The sequence below is a fragment of the Wyeomyia smithii genome, chromosome 2 (genome assembly GCF_029784165.1).
Source record: "Wyeomyia smithii strain HCP4-BCI-WySm-NY-G18 chromosome 2, ASM2978416v1, whole genome shotgun sequence".
Lineage (NCBI taxonomy): Eukaryota > Metazoa > Arthropoda > Insecta > Diptera > Culicidae > Wyeomyia > Wyeomyia smithii.
In genome coordinates, this window is record NC_073695.1 from 116,631,487 (window position 1) to 116,651,686 (window position 20,200).

The 20,200-nt window shown below is 39.6% G+C and overlaps 1 protein-coding gene across 1 annotated transcript in view; it reads right to left on the reverse strand.

The window, feature by feature from the left end:
• LOC129726002 (heparan sulfate glucosamine 3-O-sulfotransferase 5) overlaps window positions 1–20,200 on the reverse strand; it is a 71,412-nt gene that overhangs the window by 44,065 nt on the left and 7,147 nt on the right. Inside the window, exon 2 of the mRNA XM_055682513.1 lies at window positions 17,774–18,387. Coding sequence (XP_055538488.1) covers window positions 17,774–17,838 — 65 coding nt within the window. The 5' untranslated portion in view covers window positions 17,839–18,387. The remainder of the gene's footprint in view (window positions 1–17,773; window positions 18,388–20,200) is intronic.

Genomic DNA, 20,200 nt, shown 5'->3' on the forward strand with positions numbered 1-20,200 from the left:
TTACAATGGTGATAACCTTTAACGATGAGTAAGTACATAATAAACAAAATAGAATATACCCTTGTTGCTCTGTAGCAGATAGTGTTGCCGTGGAAATTGAGTGTTTTTCTAGCGCTTTATTTATAAATATTTTGTATCTTCATTTCAACGTTTGTTTGATTATTTATTTTGGGTTGACACCTTGCGCAAATAAGTAGTTATGTGAATATCAGCGAAATCCGCATACTGATATCAAATCACTTCTTTCAACGTCACTTGTAGTTATCTTCACTACACCGCTCAAACAATCAGAGCACATCCAATCGCAATGCAATTTCGCGCTCAGCAGTTTTCCTTAATTTTACCTATTACATCTTACAGGCCTTGAAGTTGGATAAAGTCATTACCAAAAACCTGCAGCAGGCGCACTGATTTCGTAGCTTTTTCAATCGCTGTCAATGTGAATTATTCTGTTTCCTAATTCTCTGATTGTTTGGTGATTTCAATTTCCCTCCCGGAGATCTTTGGTACAGGGGGAAACTGAGCTTGTAGCAACAAACCGGATATTGATTCCAACCGAACATCCATGCATGTTTCGGCTGTATTTATTCGATATAGGGTGGGTGAATGTTCGAAATTGCAGAGAGTGTTAAAACACTTGTTAGTAACGTGCATGAGCGCAACTACGGGGGGGCTAGGGGGGGGCTGAAGCCCCCCCTAGAACGTGTTTAGCCCCCCCTAGAATTTCCCAGAGAATGATTGTATTCAATATATTTACATTCCATACTACTTATCAGAGCATCAAAATCAACACAAATTGAGATGTCGTCATTCATTGGCTAAGAACTAGTTCTGCACCCAGGATCGATTCTCAACCCTTGCTCTCTTACTCACTTTACCAGTCAGACGAGAGCTGTAGTAACTCGTGCTGTATCAAGAAGTCGCCAGTTTACTCGGTTTTGGGCTGTGCTTCACCAGTTCCCCAGACGTCTCATCACTCGCAAGTCTCTTTCGATCTGGTCGAGCCATCATGCACGCTGCGCCCCTTAATTTCTTGTGCCGGTAGGGTTGCTGAAAAGAAGTGATTTCACATGGTTGTCGTCCGGCATTCTTAAGATGTGACCGGCCCACCGCAACCTATTGTCTTTCGCCAGGTGTGCAATGGGGTTCTCTCCAAGCAGCGATTGTAACTCATGGTTCATGCGCTGTAGCCATTATCCGTCGTCCGCTTGTGCTCCTCCGTAGATAGTCACCTTCTGTTCGCCGATAGGCACCTTCTGTTCGAAAATATCAAAAGGACTTCCATAGAGGACTACCGGTTATCAGGGTTTTGTAGTTTTTTGTATCGAAGTGGTCATGTCCGATCATCACCGTGATTGGTGCGTACGTTTGTAATGTCTGAGAAGAACGGGCCGTCGTTGAGAACGTGGTCAATTTGTTTTGCTGTACGTTGGTCGAGGAAGAAGTGACTTTGGCTGTGCGGGCCGATAACCGGCTTATATAAGGCTATCCTTCCGTTCATGTCCCCAACGACGATCTTGATATCTCTACGCGAGCAGCTATCGTAGAGTTTCTCCAACTGTGCGTAGAACGCTTCTTTCCCTGCATCAGGTCTTCCTTCGTGAGGGCAGTGCACATCGGGAATAGTGTAGTTGTGGAACCGGCTCTTAATTCTCAACAAACACAACCTGTCGCTGATTGCCTGCCGCTTTGGTGGTACTGTGCCTTGCGGCGTCAAATCCACCGTACATTCTCTCCTTTCAGGCAAAACTCCTGGAGCGCGACGATGTCGAAGTGGCGGGGTTCTAGCTGATCCAGCAGAATTCGGTCGACATCCGGGTCGTTAAGCGATCTACTGTTACATGTACTGAGCCTTTAATCGTCGTCCTTATTTCGTCGGCTGGGTCATTGTTCCGGTTCGTTTTGAATTCTTGATTCTCCGTAGTATGTTTATTTTAGTATGCTGCCTCACTAGGGCTGCGAAACCTAGTCTCGCGACGGAGCTGCCGTCATGGATGTAGCTGGCGAGACACCGCATTTCATAGTTCAACCATCCGGTCCGGATCAGTCGCTGTTTGAGCCGCCCCTAGCCTGTGGGGTAGACGCGCAGACAAGCTGCTCTCTAGGAGAACAACTACCCCACCGGTTTACCGGTTTTTCCTTGGTTGCTAGTATCCCAGTTGGTACCACGTGGAGGTAGGAATAGGGCAATATGCCTTGAACCACACTGGGGTCTATTTTCTTCTAACTAGTACGGGTGAACTGTTAAAAAGCACTGCCCAGCCGTTAACCAAATCTAGCTCTCCTCAATATCGAATCATTGTTGCTGAAAGAGCTTGGCGTTGACGATGTGTTCAAGATATTCAGTACATCTTCGGAGATTCTAACCCGAAGTGATTTTTTTCTGCTTTTACGATACTATTTTAAGCGTTATTAAATAAGCATATTCAAACTCTTTTTTTTCTTTTTTAAGCGACATACACGAAAACTAGCCCCCCCTAGAAATTTTCCTTAGTTGCGCCAATGGTAACGTGGTAGCCTGGTCGGGTCACAACCGGCGTCGATAAATTTGCTCACAGAAACAGTAATCGACCCACCCTAACTCTACACCAAATTCGTTTTCACTCAATTTCATCGAAAATATCGGTGCACTTCTTCCGTGACAGTGAAAGGCATGTTAGTGTTTTGCACGTGATCCAAATTGTCTACCGACACTGCAAGGGGACCAAAAAAGTGGGCATCCGGCAAATGAGATGAAAACAGCCAGAACCTATCTTGTATTGGTTACAATTTTGTGTTTTACCACACCAGAGGTTGGACGAAACCATAGCTTAATTTGGCTGTATAAGATACAAGCAATGACAAAATAGTAATGAATACCTTATACGAGTTAGAAACTATAATATGTTTCAAAGGAAATAAGCTACCGTCTGCCGGGGAGAGATTAGGCCACGGGGGTGAGATTGAGCCAAAACGGAAAATGTTTGAATGTGAAATTACTTGAGATTTCTAAAAGCTAATGCCACAAACTCAATACTATATGAAACATGACATATTTATTCACAACTCTGTCCCATATTAAAAATAAAAAAATATGAGTCCCATCCTAAAAATATATATTCAATTGTCCTCTAAAACTAATATTTCACATTTGTTATCAATTAAAAGAAAAGTGTTCACATAAAAAATATCGTTGACTTAAAAAATGAGAACACAGTTCATGTTGGCAAAGTTCAATTAAAAATAAGCTAGATACATTCAAGTGATTGAAATTAATGTGTATTTCCTAACAAAATCGAAAATTAAAGTGATGTTTTATTTTGAGAACTGTTTCCAGAAATCCTGCTTAGCATCTGGAATGAGTGGAATTAAAGTGTTCAGGACTGTGGGCTTACGGTTTGCATCGATTTCTTAATTGTAGACTCTATGTCGAACGAGCTTTCGTCTATTAGCTTCAGTTACTTTTTAATAAATAACATGAGCCGGTTCATGTTGCAATCCGTTAAAACCACATCGCTATATTACAATTCCAGCGACCATTTAAAAAAATATCGGATTGAAATGAACCGTTCACATGATAGATACAATGAGGAATGTTAATAAATGCCTTGGCCGCCTTAGAATGCGTAGAAACTGATATGCTTTTATTTCTGGTATATAGAGAAAAAATAAAGGCAAACGGGTCCCATTATTTATTTCCAAGTCTGGAATTCATGCAAAAGTTCTTAGAACTCATATGAATTTAGAATGTTCCACCTCATGAACATACAGTTGAATAAAACATGCTAATTAACATAATTATTAAAACATAATTATTTGTCTTCAATTTAAGATTAGAACTTCATTTGTAATTTTCTCAAGTGTGAGCATTTTCACATGGAACTCTTATGCTTTTATGGGCAGTATAGATAATATTAGTGAACTGTTTTACTTAAATAATGTTTCAAAGTACAGGCTGAAAACCACGCGCAAATAACGTTACCAAAATGTCTCATGCAAACCAACCCGATCAAGAAATTACATCAACTCACTGCTCAGATGGCACGTTAAGATGTCGTCTCCAATGTGGTTAGGAAATATTACGCATTGAACCTGTCTCGATTCAGAAAATAATGTTTTTCCAAATTATACACTTTCCGAGCTCTTTTGGGGTGAGATTATGCCAAGCTATAAATCAGCGCAGTGTGAGGAGTTCCCTTGCATTGTTTACATAGGATATGTTTTCTAGCTATGGTATTATATTTGAAATAATGACTAAATGCTTGAGAACTATAAGCTAACAACTGTTAGATGGAAAATTACAATGACTGATATTACTCAAGGAGTAAAACAAATACTACAAGGTATACATCCCTAGGGTTGTATGAAATAATGACGTAGGACTAAACACTGTAATTTTTTTCTTGTAGAAGCTTATGACCACTACTACCATTACTTAGATATATTCTAGTATGAAAACACTGTTATTAGAGGGATTATTAGTGGGAAGGGTTATAGAATCCGCAGACAGAATCAATTCGTTTGTTTAGTGACTTAAGTATCTTTATTCTCAGCCTCCCCTCATTTTTTAAAAAATATATTTAATAACACTCGAAAAAAAAATCGTTTACACTTGGCGATATTGTGCCTGTAGTGTTTTTTTCCTGCAAACTACATTCATTCGACAAGGTAAAAGCGTATCATTTTTGTTGAAGAAGCACCAAGAATTTCTCGTAATGCGTCTAAACCAGAAATAATTTTATTTCCTCATAAACCAAATCCTACAATACTTACGTAATCATAATGAATGGTTTTGTCCTATTTAACCCCTATTTAATCAACTTTATTTTATAAACTTTCCTTTGAGAACAAAAAGGGATACATAAGAAGACAAGTTAAACAAAATTACCAACGAGTTCCAGCGAAAATTCAAGTAATCAACAATTACAACGAAGTTAAAGTTTAAACATATTAATTTTCGTTATTTGTTTTTTTTTTTTCATTTGCCAACAATTACATTGACCGTATTACGAAGACAGCTAATATACACAAGCATTCACCGGCTCTTACTCTTCTATAAATTTTTATTTTTAGCAATTTACTCTTTTAATATTATACCGATCACGATGATCCAGTGAATATCGAAGATCGAAAATTAAATAAAAATAACTTATAAGCATTGCAAAAATGTTCAATTCCACTTGAGTAACTTAGGGCTTTTAAGGTAACCATATTCAAAATATAAACCCTTAATCACCATCAGCAGCAGCATTGCAGTTTTTAGAAGTCGTGCACCGATGCAATGATAGACGACGAGAGAAGAGCGGCGCTCTGCTTCACATATACTGTATGGTACTGTTACATGTTTTCTTTCATGACATCGGTTTTCATTAGGTTCTAATAGTAGGTTTAGAAATTGTTCAAGAGCGAAGGTTGTTTCAAACTTTTCGAAAAACCTTTACCATCGATACATCAATTTAGTTTAAGTTCACGGAAGCAAACATTGATTGACCTATCGGGACGGGAAGACTCTGTCAATTTTTGTTTAGATTTTGACAGAGAATGTTTTAGGAAAGGTTTGTGTCTATTAATGTCGTCTGTGCTATGAATGCTCGCATGTGATTGGTTCATTGTTCGCGTAATATTGTCCTTGAAACTATTTATCAATTTTTACCACTTAGCAAAAAAATAATATGGATAACTAGCGTGTTACAAAATTGTTCAACCTTTTGTCTATCCAACAATATATTGGTTATTGTTATTCATCATGTGGTTTTGCTGTTTTTTTTTTTTTTTTTCTTCACATAACATTTATTTGACACGGCACAAATACAATTTAATGTTTAACGGCGCCAATTATATCTGATGACTTAAAAACTAAAGCAAATTTTTTATCCTCGCTGCCGACTACGAGCTGAAATTAAGTCTAACTTAAAACTAGCATGGGATTTCCAATCAGTGTTTTGTTGTTCAATGGTCGTCTGATAATCGTCGAATGGCATGTATGGATTCGTTCTGCTGAGCCACGATGTCGTGAGTTGGGACAGAGGCTCGTAGTCCTTGGGTCCTGGTTCTATTGTGCGGGGTCTGGTTGCTGGTTTTGTGCTTAAGGTTCAAACGTGTTCTTGTCGTTTTGTTGGGTGTAGACGGAGGGGAACGGGACTAGACTGGGGCGTGGATGGATTTCAGGAAAACGTATATAAGGGACATGTAGGATAGGTCACGGCTCGCCAAGACATCACGAACAGGAACAGCCGGCTGTCTACCCTCGGCCTGCAGGGAAGCTATTAATTTAGACCTGGCGTCACGGTGTACAGGGCATGACCAAACCACATGCTCTATGTCGTGATAACCTTCACCACAGGCACAGATACCACTTTCCCCGAGCCCAACACGACGGAGAAGCGCGTCAAATCTATAGTGATTGGACATAAGCCGGGACATCACGCAAATGAAATCCCGACCTACATCCAACCCCTTGAACCACGGGTTCGTCGATACTTTGGGGATTATGGAATGTAACCACCTTCCCAATTCCCCTCTGGTCCAAGCATTTTGCCAACTGATGATCGTATTCTGACGTACAAGTGCGAAAAATTCATTAAAGGCAATTGGTCTTTCATAAATATCACCGTTTGTTGCGCCCACCTTAGCCAAAGAGTCCGCTTTCTCATTACCCGGTATCGAGCAGTGAGAAGGGACCCACGCTAAGGTAATCTGAGTAGATTTTTCGGATAAAGCACTCAGATGTTCCCGTATTTTCCCCAGGAAATACGGAGAGTGCTTAACATCTTTCATCGATCGGAGAGCCTCAATGGAACTGAGACTGTCCGTAAAGATGAAATAATGGTCCGTGGGCATTTTTTCGATAATCCCTAGGGTGTACTGAATTGCAGCTAATTCTGCGACGTAAACAGAAGCAGGATTATCGAGCTTATGGGAGACGGTTAAATTGCTATTGAAGATACCGAAGCCAGTGGACCCATCAAGAAGTGATCCGTCAGTGTAGTACATATTGTCGCAGTTGATGTTTCGATATTTATTGGAAAAAATTTTAGGGATCTGCTGCACGGGTAAATGATCCGGGATTCCACGAGTTTCTTCTATCATGGATGTATCGAAAAACACAGTAGAATCAGAAGTATTTGATAAGTCGACACGATTTGGAATATTCGAAGAAGGGTTAATATTTTGGGACATGTGATTGAAATACAATGTCATAAAACGGGTTTGAGAATTAAGTTCGATTAACCTTTCAAAATTTTCAATCACGGGACGGTTCAAGACCTCACATTTGATTAGAATACGAGAAGACAGGCTCCAGAAGCGGTTTTTCAATGGTAGTACTCCAGCTAAAACCTCCAAACTCATCGTATGGGTCGACTGCATGCAACCTAAGGCGATACGCAAACAACGATATTGTATTCGCTCCAGTTTGATCAAATGTGTGTTTGCTGCGGAGCGGAAGCAGAAACACCCGTATTCAATAACAGACAATATCGTTGTTTGGTAAAGCCTTATAAGGTCTCCTGGATGGGCTCCCCACCATTGTCCGGTTATTGTACGAAGAAAATTCACTCTTTGTTGACATTTTTTCATCAGATACCTCACGTGACAACCCCAGGTGCCTTTAGAGTCGAACCAGACACCAAGATATTTGTGTACCAAAACCTGAGAAATCGTTTTACCCATTAATTGTGTTTGAAGCTGAGCAGGTTCATGCTTCCTAGAAAAAACTACTATCTCAGTCTTCTCCGGAGAGAATTCGATACCTAGCTGTAAAGCCCAAGCAGACAAATTGTCCAAGGTATCTGGCAATGGTCCTTGCAAATCGGCAGCTTTGGCTCCTGTAACAGAGATTACACTGTCGTCTGCAAGTTGTCTTATCGTGCATGAATTTGCCAGACATTCGTCGATGTCATTTACATAAAAGTTGTAAAGAAGGGGGCTTAAACATGAGCCCTGGGGAAGACCCATGTAGCTAATGCGAAAAGTTGCCAAATCGCCATGCGTAAAATGCATGTGCTTTTCGGACAACAAATTGTGCAAAAAATTGTTCAAAATTGGAGAAAATCCTTGTCGGTGAAGTTTACCCGAAAGAATGTCAATAGAAACGGAATCAAAAGCCCCCTTAATGTCCAAGAACGCAGACGCCATTTGTTCTTTACGAGCATACGCCAGCTGAATATCTGTTGAAAGCAACGCAAGACAATCATTCGTCCCTTTGGCACGGCGGAAGCCAAATTGAGTTTCTGATAGTAGACCATTTGATTCGACCCAGTGGTCTAAACGACGGAGTATCATTTTTTCCATCAATTTCCGGATACAGGATAGCATTGCAATCGGCCTATAAGAGTTGTGATTAGAAGCTGGTTTCCCTGGTTTTTGGATGGCGATCACCTTCACTTGCCTCCAATCCTGCGGTACAATGTTTTGCTCCAGGAACTTATTGAACAAGTTCAACAAGCGCCTCTTGGCATTGCCGGGTAGATTCTTCAACAAGTTGAATTTGATTCTATCTAATCCAGGCGCGTTATTGTTACAGGACAGGAGGGCAACTGAAAGTTCTGCCATCGTAAAAGGTGATTCTATCGCGTCGTGGCCCGGAGACGCATCGCGAACAATATTTTGCTCAGGAACAGAGTCCGGACATACTTTCCTGGCAAAATCAAATATCCACCTACTTGAAGACTCCTCGCTTTCGTTGACCGTTACGCGATTCCGCATTCTTCGGGCTGTGTTCCAAAGAGTGCTCATCGATGTCTCCCTCGACGTCTCGTTCACGAACCGACGCCAATATCCACGTTTCTTTGCTTTAGCCAAGCTTTTAAGCTTGGTATCAAGCTCCGAATACCGTAAATAGTCGCCAGGTATACCTCCCGTCTGGTAGGCCTTAAACGCGTCGGATCTTTGCGTGTAGACATCGGAGCACTCTTGGTCCCACCACGGAGTGGGAGGCCGTTCTTTGATCGTTACGCCGGGATATTTCTTCGTTTGGGCTTGCAACGCGGCGTCGAGAATCAAGCCCGCGAGGAGGTTGTATTCTTCAAGTGGTGAATGATGTTGAATCGACTCGACCGCTTTTGAAATCATTTCCTCGTATAACTTCCAATCGACATTTCGTGTGAGGTCATACGGAATGTCAATTGGTCGCATGCGAGTTGACCCGTTAGTAATTGAAATAAGAATAGGCAGATGGTCGCTACCGTGAGGATCGAGGATTACCTTCCATGTGCAATCCAACCGTAGCGACGTCGAACATAAGGATAGATCCAAAGCGCTTGGGCGCGCTGGAGGTTTCGGGATACGTGTCATTTCACCGTTGTTTAAAATAGTCATGTCGAAGTCATCGCAAAGGTTATAGATTAAAGAGGAGCGGTTATCATTGTATGGGGAACCCCAAGCCACGCCATGAGAGTTGAAGTCTCCCAAAATCAAACGTGGCGAGGGAAGAAGTTCTATTAAATCAAAGAGCAGCCGTTGCCCAACCTGTGCTCTGGGGGGAATATATATTGAGGCAATACAAAGCTCTTTACCTTGTATTGTCATTTGACATGCGACAACTTCGATGCCTGGAATCGAGGGGAGGTTAATACGATAGAAAGAATAGCACTTTTTAATCCCTAAAAGTACTCCTCCATATGGGGTGTCTCGATCAAGGCGAATAATATTAAAATCATGGAAGTTGAGATCAATATTTGAAGTAAGCCAAGTTTCACAAAGGGAAAATGCATCGCATTTGTTTTTATTTATCAAAACTTTAAACGAATCAATTTTTGGTGAAATACTTCTACAATTCCACTGTAAGACAGAGATAGAATCCTTCATATACGCAGTTGAATTAGGCATCGAAGGATACAATCGCTGCAAGGAGAGGCCATTAGGCAGTCAACTGCTTCAAAAATGATCTAACTGTTGGGAGGAATGCTGTAAGAAAAATTTTAATTGGATCGGGTACATTGAAAGTTTCAAAAATCCAGTCCACAATGTCAGAAAATTTCACTAATCCAGAGTTTGTTTCATCAACTGGGAGTGTAAAAGGAGCAACTGGGGTTTTAGATGTTCCTGGCAGTGCTGGGAACTCCTTCTGGGACTTTAAATTTGCCAGCCCAGGAGGAGTTTGCTTCGGTTTTTCCGCAGCACTGTTTGGTTTGTTTGTAACTTTCATTTCACTTTGAGAAATCTTAGGACCTTTTCTGGGAAGTTTAGGAGAGGAAATATTTTTCCTCTTTCTAGACTCCCCAGGATTGGCGTAAGATGCTCCCGCTGGTGAATCGTCAGAATCGGTTTCCTCAGAGGGCAACAGATCGAAGGGGTTCGAAGTAACGGGAGAAGTGGTAACGGTCTTCTTCAGCATGTCAGCGTAGGAACGCTTTGAACGCTCTTTGAGAGACCGTTTTATTTTATCCCTGCGCTGCATGTACACCGCACATGTCGAGAGCTCATGCAGATTTTCTCCGCAGTGAATACACTTTTCAGCGTTAACACTGCAAGAATCTTCCGCATGAGACTCCCCACACTTGCCACAACGTGCCTTATTGCAGCAGTAGGCGGCTGTATGGCCTAACTGCTTGCAATTCAGGCAGTTCATGACGCGGGGCACGTAGAGCCTCACAGGGAGACGAACCCGGTGGATCGAGACGTGGCTTGGTAGTGCAGACCCGGCGAACGTAACTCGAAACGAGTCTGACGGAGTGTATACTGTTTTGCCACCGATGATCGATGCTGACCGCAATTGCTTGCAGTCGAGCACCTTTACTTCGGGACACGTTTTGTTCTTAAAGCACCCTTTGGCACTTTGCAGTATACACTCGACGGACAGACTCGAATCGGTTATGACACCGTCGATCTCCACGTCTCGTGCGGGTATGTAAACGCGATACTCGCGTGTGAAGAGCTCAGAGCAAGCTATATCGTTGGCCTCTTTCAGGTTACCGACCACGACACGGAGCTTGTTAGGCCGGACCTTGGAAATTTCGGTCACGCCCTTGTACTCCTTCGTCAGGTCTTTAGAAATCTGCAAGAGGTTCAACTCTTTCGATTTCGGTCCTGCCTTTGGCCGAAAATAAACAGTATAGCTGCCCTGGGCTCCGTCTGGGTAAAGCCTGGGGCGAGGGGGGACTGAAGAATGAACAGGGGAGGGGGTAACAGAAGGGTCAGGGTCAGAGGGGTTCGGGGATGGTGGCGCGGGAGGCGAGGGATCTACATCCATCGCGCTATGTTTAGCGCACTAGCGCTGACAAGAACACGTACCTTTTTATTTCTCCCTTCCAGTAAGGTTGGTTGTCCGATCGTTCGAAGTAGCAGCCGTTACAGCCAGCAGCACCAATACAGCAGCACCAAACAGCCACCAGCAGCGAGCCAGGTGTGAGATCACTCCACACAGCGATACGACTCGCTGACACTGATGGCTTCTTCTTTTTCCTCGTTTGTGTCTCGTCCACTGCTGTAGCACAATCCAGCCAGCAGCCAAATCGGCTTACGCACCAGCTGGCAGTCACGATGCGAAACAGTTGCACAAAGGAACGACCTTGAACCCGGATTTATTTCACTCGACCAGGCAAACAATGCCAACACTTGTTCACACGTCTTTTGTTTTATACTCTATCGGACCGATCACCAAACACGTCCAGTACTGATGCGTGTTCGGCACAGAATGATGTGGTTTTGCTGTTATTATCGTTTGAAATCTGACGCAACATTTGCCAGTTTCATTACCAATTTTATAGAACGCAACCCAGTATAGAAAACAAAGACGTAGTCCCACGTCAAAAAACTACTGTTCATTTTTCAGGTATTAAACTCAACATTTTGTTTTTGGCACAATGTCACTCCATAGAAGGGGTGAGATTAGGCCAAAGTTCATGTTTTTTAGCGAAATTATAGTTTATTGTAACTTAACCACATTTGCGGTAGTTGTTAACAAAACATTCATGCATGCATTGACGTATTTTGGATCAAATTGATTGCTTAAATGTATGCGTTACAAGCTAAGGAACAAAAAAGGATCATTTACTGGCACAATCTCACCCCGGCAGACAGTATGCAGTTTATTATGAGAATAGTTGACCCGGTAAACTCCGTACTGCCGCAAACAGAACTAAATATTGTATTGTAAAGTTTAATACCATAAATTTTAAGGACATTAGGCATGATTTATAGTCTACCATGATGCGAGACATGGAAACTTGCAGACATTTGAAATTAACCGGCAAGTTATTGGAAATTATCGCGACATGCGGAAATGAAGTTGTGTATTTTTCTGAAAATTGTCGCTTTAGTGACGCTTTCAAGAAAAGGTGAAAAATATGTCCGATTACAAATGCTAATAAGTCGGTTTGTTTTCAAAGCAATTGATTGGAAATCCGCCAACATGAAGAAAATTGTAATTTGGTTAACGTATGCGTTAAAAAATGGACTTTTTTCGGATGGTGATGAAAATAACTATGACAGATAATTGAGTTTGATAAATTTCCAATGGAAGGTAATCATGTTAGCTTCCTCGCAAAAAAAAATTTTACGTCTTTGCGTCCGGCCTTCCGGCAGCTAACTGGAGCATTCGTCATGGCGGACAAAAACATGCGTGTTGGCATGTTTTTGGATTCTTTCGTCGTTTCTCAACTCCTCCTTAGTTTTTGCGATAAAATTGTTGGAGTAGATCTTACGCTTCAGGTACGGCACGAAATCCTCGACAGAACGCAACTTGGAGATGTTGGACGGGTCCGCCAACTTGGGTACCACATCGATATTCAGCAGCTCCATCTCCTCCAACGATCACTTCGAATAGTGGGCCGTTGCAGATCCGGCTAAAACACCGCGTCTTCTTTTTTTTTGATATTTTTTGACGAACAAAGCAACTTCCGACAGGCACTTCGTACTATAAATCTCCGCGTTCACGTCCAGTCCGGAGCGAAAGAAGAGCAACTTTGACATCCCTTTCTCGCTGATTGTCAGCCACAGCAGCACCTTCTTGGGGAGCTTGGTACGTGGTTCACCTCGGTGCTCACTTCCTTCGTGGGGGAGGTAAAATACAAAGTGCCACGCCAGTCGTTGCCATCCAGGGTGAGGCAGGTCTCGTCGTCAATCACCACCGCCACGTCGTGATTTTCCGGGAAAATCGACTTGACCATCTTAATCAGACGCTAACGCTGCGTCATTGCCTGCAGCTCCGAGACTAGTGTACGGGTCTGCTGCGTCCTGACATGTATGTCCATGTTCGCCAGGTACTTTTTCACTGTTTAACCGGTTGCACCGACCTCCTGGCCGAGCGCACGCAATGATGTAGTCTCTTTTCCCTACGTCTTCCTTTTCAGCATCCTTTGAAGCTTCTTGTCGGCTTCTTGGATGCCGGCAATCGAAGCATGTTGGCCGTCAAATTTTCAGCGTGAAAACAGCTACCCATTGTGTTATAAGAAGAATGCCTTTTAAGTACTGTAGAGGATAGCACAGAGATACGATCAACATAATATTTGATATTTAATTGAATAACAAATTGTCCTTTTGAGGACAAATTAAATCTTTAAATGGAGAGTTCGTATTGTCGGGGTTACTGCAGTGGGTACCACTCGTGGTACATGGTACATGATACAGGGGTAGGTGCAGTGGCACTTCCTTTAGTAAAAAGCTGCCCCATTGTTGCATTCGGGAGCAGGTATCCCAATGGTACAGTCTTATTTTACTGTCTTCTAAGGATACGTTTTCTGTTACTGTTTGTCGTGATATTTATCCGCGCTAGCAGTCCGGTAATCACATTGAGAACGTATTGACAACAGAGCATCAAAAAAGGAAATGAATGATGCTTAGATTACGATAGACTATCTCATATCAATGTTAAAATTTTTTATCAAACACAAATAAATAGCTCTCTGGAAATAATGTGCCTCTGAATAGATTTAAAATAGAAACTGGGATTGATTGACGGCCTGTGATTATCACCGGAATAAGCCGACTATACTCATATAAGCTGGTATTTGGCCATCCTTGCTCATTTTCAAGGAATTGGAAGCCAACATCTTGAATTATAAAATGACCGTCATTTGACCCCAGATGTCGCTAAGAATCTTTTCAGTGTCATCACATTATTTCCTGAGAGTTATTTTATAAGTGTTGGATAAGAGCTATTGTCATTGTATTATGTAGTTCGACGACAACCTTGCGGTCGTGGTTCTGCGTACAACCCTTCTGTTATTCCGTATTTCCAAGTTGAATAATTTTTTGAAGATTCCATTTTTGACAGCATTCAATGCTGATCTCCGATTACGCTTTCGGCCATTACTAGTAATCCGGTAGAGCAGCCAAAGTTTAAAATTTTTTGAAACCGAAAAAACAGTTGAATGAAAGAGGAGCATGTTTTTTTATTCATTGTTTCTTTTATTCTTCTATGGGGTTACTGGTTGGGCGCATAAAGCGCTCAAAGCTCCACACCAGGCCCGAGTCATTAAATCATAGAGCCTTCAAGAATCATTTTACGAGACAAGCCTATGGCGACTTATTAGAACATAGTAGCGAATTGATTTTGGAGGTTTCCTGACCAAAGGTCATCGGACGCATGTTGTCGAGCGCAAATACAAATGATGCATGACAATAAATGTAAAATACGAAGTGAAAAAAATGGAAAAATGGGTACTCAACTTAATTTAATTTCTTCATTTCCTCTCCATTTTCGTCAAGAAACCTTCTTCAAATTCTTCGGTGGCATGGGTAAACCGTTGATAATATCAAGAAGAAAAACAAAAGAATGATTTATGAAAATTTGAAGTTCATCGGAGTTTATTTAATGGACCCACAAAGCGCTTATATTTGAGAAATCGATTTACATGAAAATTTTATGGAGTTTTTTCTTTTTTTAACACATGTCTCTCGATAAATTTATACAAATACACTTGTTTTTTCATAAAACAGTAATATTATCACCCTAATTTAAGATTAAAAAAAATCTATAACTTTTGGTGTTTGTTAAAAAGTTTGTATTTTGAATGAGGTGTGTATTTTCCGGTATAAATCAACAACATACAATATAAACTGAAATTCGTCTTAATTATGTGTTGAAACACGGTTAGAATTTTTCATAAATTTAACATTAGGTTTTGAAACCAAAAATGGCCGACTTCCAGTCACCATTTTGAATTTTCAAAGGCCAAAGACTCGGTAACAGTTAATGCGTCACCTGTCAAAACGCTATTTCATGTTTGCTGCGGTGAAGCAAACATAAAATAGCGTTTTCATAGGGAGTGCATTATCTAATTCCGAGTGTTGTGCTTCTAAAAATTCGAAGTGGTGATTCGAAATTGGCTGTTTGTGGTTTCAATACCGTTTCACCTTAGGGACCATTTACTTTAAATCGCCTGATCATTTTTTGTTTAATTTCAAATGGGATATCAGGCCAATCCAACTATCAAATTTGGCATAAGCGAAAGAATCACGTAGAGAATTCATAACTTGAATAATACATTAGACAGCACTCGTACATCCGAAAAACACCTGAATGTGAAGATTGACTACCATCAGGGACATGTCTTGATTGCAATTTATGGTCAATGATCAGAACTTTTGGATCATTGAAGTTGTTAGTGAGTTGATTAGCTGTGAATGAGTTGATTTGGTTTGATGCTCTTGTAAAACGGTTAAAGACAAGTGTTTAAGGTCCGATGCTCTTGCCATGTAATATATTCTGCATAAAAGTTCATAGAAATGAAGAGGACAAGTAATATTGGTTAGTTTTCCGAACTTTTCCGAAATATTTCAATCCACTAGCGCATAATGAACTTTTAGGCGATATTTTTGCCGTAACTTGAATCAATTTTAAGCGCGCCCAAGAACTTTGCACTTTCATCGAGCCTCATGAGAATTGTTATTCGATCAACAGGAAATCTACCGACCGTATTTGATAATATTCACCGTCTTAGTGCATTCAGATCACTAGTGCTGAACTGTTTCATAGGAAATAATAATAATAATAATAATAATACTAAAAATAACATTAAATTCATACAAAAAGTTCTTAATAATTTTAATAATTTTGCTTCACCAATCCGATTGTGGCGGTTCACTTCACGCAGTTGCTGCAATGAAGTACGATTAAGGATATAATCACTGAATGGCAGTTTCAAAACCTCTAACGAATATGAGAGGTCATTCATTTATTACGTAACGTACTAAGAAGAAGGGGATATTCAACGAAGAGTTCCATTGCGCGAGGCCCCCATGCAAAATTGCGGTATTTAGGGATAGGAAAAAAATTGCTATAATTTGGCGTTACGTAATATGTGAATGTCCCTAACGATATGATTTTATAATTGAAGAGTATTTCGACGCAAAATATACAACTATTTCAAGAAACTAAGGCAAAAAACTTCAAAAAGAGATAAAAAACAGCAATTCTTATGAGAATCTATTTTTTTAAATATGAACGTTTTGTGGGTCCATCAAATGAACTCGGACCAACTTCAAATTTTCATGGCTTATTTTTGGAGTAAAAAGGAAACTTTTGCCGCCCGGCGCTCATCGAAATCGCATGATGTTACAAAAATGGCCACTCTAATCCACATACATACACACACACACAAACTTACCACATAGCGAAAGATTTTGTAACGACGCAATCTTTTTTTATCACGATTTGCTCCAAATTACGCGATTATTTTTTTTAGCGCACACATCAATCGCGTAAAAAGAGAATCCAGTGTACTAAAATCTCTTCCTGAGCTCTTTCGGCCCTTCAGTAGAAAGCACGTCTCAATTGCAACAAAAGCCAATTAAAACGGCTTAATCCGTTAAGGACGGTATCAATAAATTCAACAAGAAGACTCGTACATTTAATTCAATCATGGTTATCAACATTCGAACTCCATGTCTCTCACGGCCGTTTCAGTGAAACGAATCTAATGAGCATTATAAATATAAGTTTCTTTAAAAATCATTCAAATAAGAACATGCAACAGACTATTAGGTTATGTTTTATTATTTCCTTGTTGTTATATATGACCAAAAGCCTATTAAAATCTTTCCAAACAACTTTTGAGGTGTTTTGCAATAAATGTCTGTCCTCAAAAAGTAGGAACATTATTTAAAGCAATAAGTAGAGATTTGTTTGCAAAGATAATGTTAAGGTTTGCAAAGGTCAATCATTCTAATATGAATAATCAACCATATGCCAGATGCTCTAATTGCAAAACTTGCAAACCATACATAAATAATAAAACTAATTAATAATACATTCTCTTTAACATCAATATCAATACATTATATACTACTATAATACATATAATGACAGTTATATAATGAATTTCACTTTTGCATGTGATACATGACCTTTTAGGATGGCAACGATTTTGTTTACTCCTTTTAGTAACGTGCAATTCTTTTATTATGGCTTTACTTCTTATAAAACACTTTCTGAGCAGCACAAGAATCACATTTCATATAATTGTTCCCCGTTTCCCTGATTCGTCTATAAGCCCATGCACCACGTCAAGGTTCCGTTTTGTCGCAGGGAGTTTAATTTTTTTGAAAGAGAAGCGTGCTTTAAAAAAAAAGTGTTACAAGAAAAACTTGAATTTGTGAAGCCATCTCATGGGTTGCCCAACTCCGCCTTCTACTTCATAAAAAAAGGCTTTCCAGATCCCAGAGAGGTGATATCCTTCATGAAAAATCAAATAACATCAGATATCATGTAAAAACGGTAAAGTTCACGAAATATTACTAAAAATTCTAACAGTCATTTTGCAATGCATCAGTGTTAAAACATCAAAAAATCTTGTCAAAAACATCCATTTGAGGTGAATGCCAAGCTTAGTTTAAAACCAAATGCACTTACAGAATATCCAATGGCACCGGAACGAAACAATCCTTCAATTGATCACTGCGTCGTTTTGTGGGCATCAGTGTGATCTGTGATAATGCTCTCCTAGTTTTTCCGTTTTCCTAGGTTCCATCGGACGCGAGAGTACATCAGGAACGAAAGACTGTTTTGCGGAACTGCACTTTGGGTGGCAAGATGCAATTTGGCGTTCAACTTTCACTTATTCACTTTTTTCTTATTGTGTTACATTGACACTCAACCCATAATCATGCATACAGATTAAGTGGCATTCTATTAGCTCTCATCTCTTACGCATCTACAGAAAAATATGCGTTTGCCCGAAGGGCGACACTTCAACTAGCACTTTTTTATTTGATATAATTTTTCTCAGCTTTCACTTTCCAATCAGTCTCACAAACAGCCACTTAATCATTTTTAAAGCCACAATTTGATATGTATCGGAATTAAAATTTATCGCAAAGATAAACTTCCAAACTTATTATTCTACTTTAAAGCTAAACATCTCTTCTATTCACTCTCCACACATACACTATTTATTAATGTGCTATTTTGCTAAATGAGGCATTTGGTTTGATATGTATTTTTTCAACTATAAAATCCACGTAGGCCTGAAATGAAAAAAAAACACAAATTTAAGTTGAGGATGAAAAACTAAAATGTGCAATATATATTGTTCATTGACAAAGATAACTAGATGTGTTTTTATCGCTTCGGTTTTTCGGTTCGGATATACAGTCGCCGTTCGATAACTGCAACGCTTTTAACTCCAAGACCGATAACTGCAACAGCAGTTATCGGACCGCAATCCATCAAATCTGATGTCAACGTCATATTTGACTTTGAAGTGACAGATCTCGCGGGGGGATTCTAAATGCATTCGAAAATGAAAATTGTTGTATCTCTAGAAACATTTTGAAAGGACTCTTTTATTTCTCTCGATTTTTTTTTTCGATTTCGTTTACTTGTTGTCTCCTTATTCTAGGTGGGAGATTATAGAACTCCACTATCAATCAATGAAGCAAAATCACCATGTTATGTGGTTCACTTTTCGTAATTATTATAAGAAAAAAAAAATATCCCATGTTTTTCATGGTTGGCTATCTTTGCACTATGGGAGATTTGGTGAATATTAACATGTATGCCAAGTTTGGTGAATATCGGTCAAGGCGTTCCTGAGATATGGTGGAATATATTCATAGATACAATACTTACTTATACTTACAGCGATTCTAAGACAAAAAATATATTTTTCAATGCTTTAATTTTGCCCAGAATCACAGAAATGAATAACCAGCCAGTATTTTTTTAAGGGGGGACTTGTCACCTGATTCTCAACCCAAGCCTGGCAAATAAAAAAACTACACTTTCATTCAAACTGAAAAAGATAAGCCCTCAAAATAAGTTACAGAAATTGTCATAGATGACAAGTTTTTTATTTCTCAATATCTCTGGTATAGTTGCTGCTACAGTTCTGAAATTTTGAACTTTCCTTAGTTAAAGTATCTCCTTCTATAGAAAATATGGAAAAACAGATAGTCACTTTTCCGATTTTAGTCCTCTTGAAATCCTAAAGTGTTCTAATGATGGCCTTTCATACAATATCATGTGATTGTTGTGTTCCTGCAATGTTGAACTGTTATCGAGAAAATAAATGTACTCACAGCGCAAACTACTCAGCAACCCATTTGCCAGGAGACACACCTTTTCCTTACGCTAACTAAAACCGTTTTGCCACTGCTTGCATAGGAAAATTTCCATCAATTCAATAGTAACACCGCTGCTATGCATATGCAAGGCGAACGTTTACCACGCCCGTTATGCTAATTCAAATAGCCAGTTTTCGTTTTTGCTGGGGTAATTAATGGAGCCATATGAATTACTATTACTATCGAAAAGAATTCAACATCGGGAAAGCAACAAACAGTGAACTCTTTTATAAAGTGCCTGTAATTTCAAATATATCCTAAATGCCAAATCATTATGAGTAGCTATGTGTTTTATTTCATTGAAATTACTCCATTTGTCGTGTAATAATGCATTCCTCATTCTCTATAATCTTGTAAATTTTTTTTAGGGATTTTGGGCAAGAAATATAGGATAATGGCTGGTAATAATACCTAACCTAATAATAAGGCGTATGTCGATTCATGATAAATTTATATTTCCAAATATTTGAGGTTTTGAATTTTTCATTTTTTTTAATTTTGTTCTATGGAAGATAGGTATGTAAATTCTGCTAAGACAGTAATTTCAATGTCAACAACTTTACCTTTTATTTCAATCATCTACTATCATAGAATGAAGGTTAAAGTTAGTCTCGGTAAGCCATAGCATTCCACACAATTTTCGTGGGTTAATTGTACATATGTTGTTAGAGACCAAAATAAAAACTCAAAAATTCAAAAATGTTCGTCAACCTCG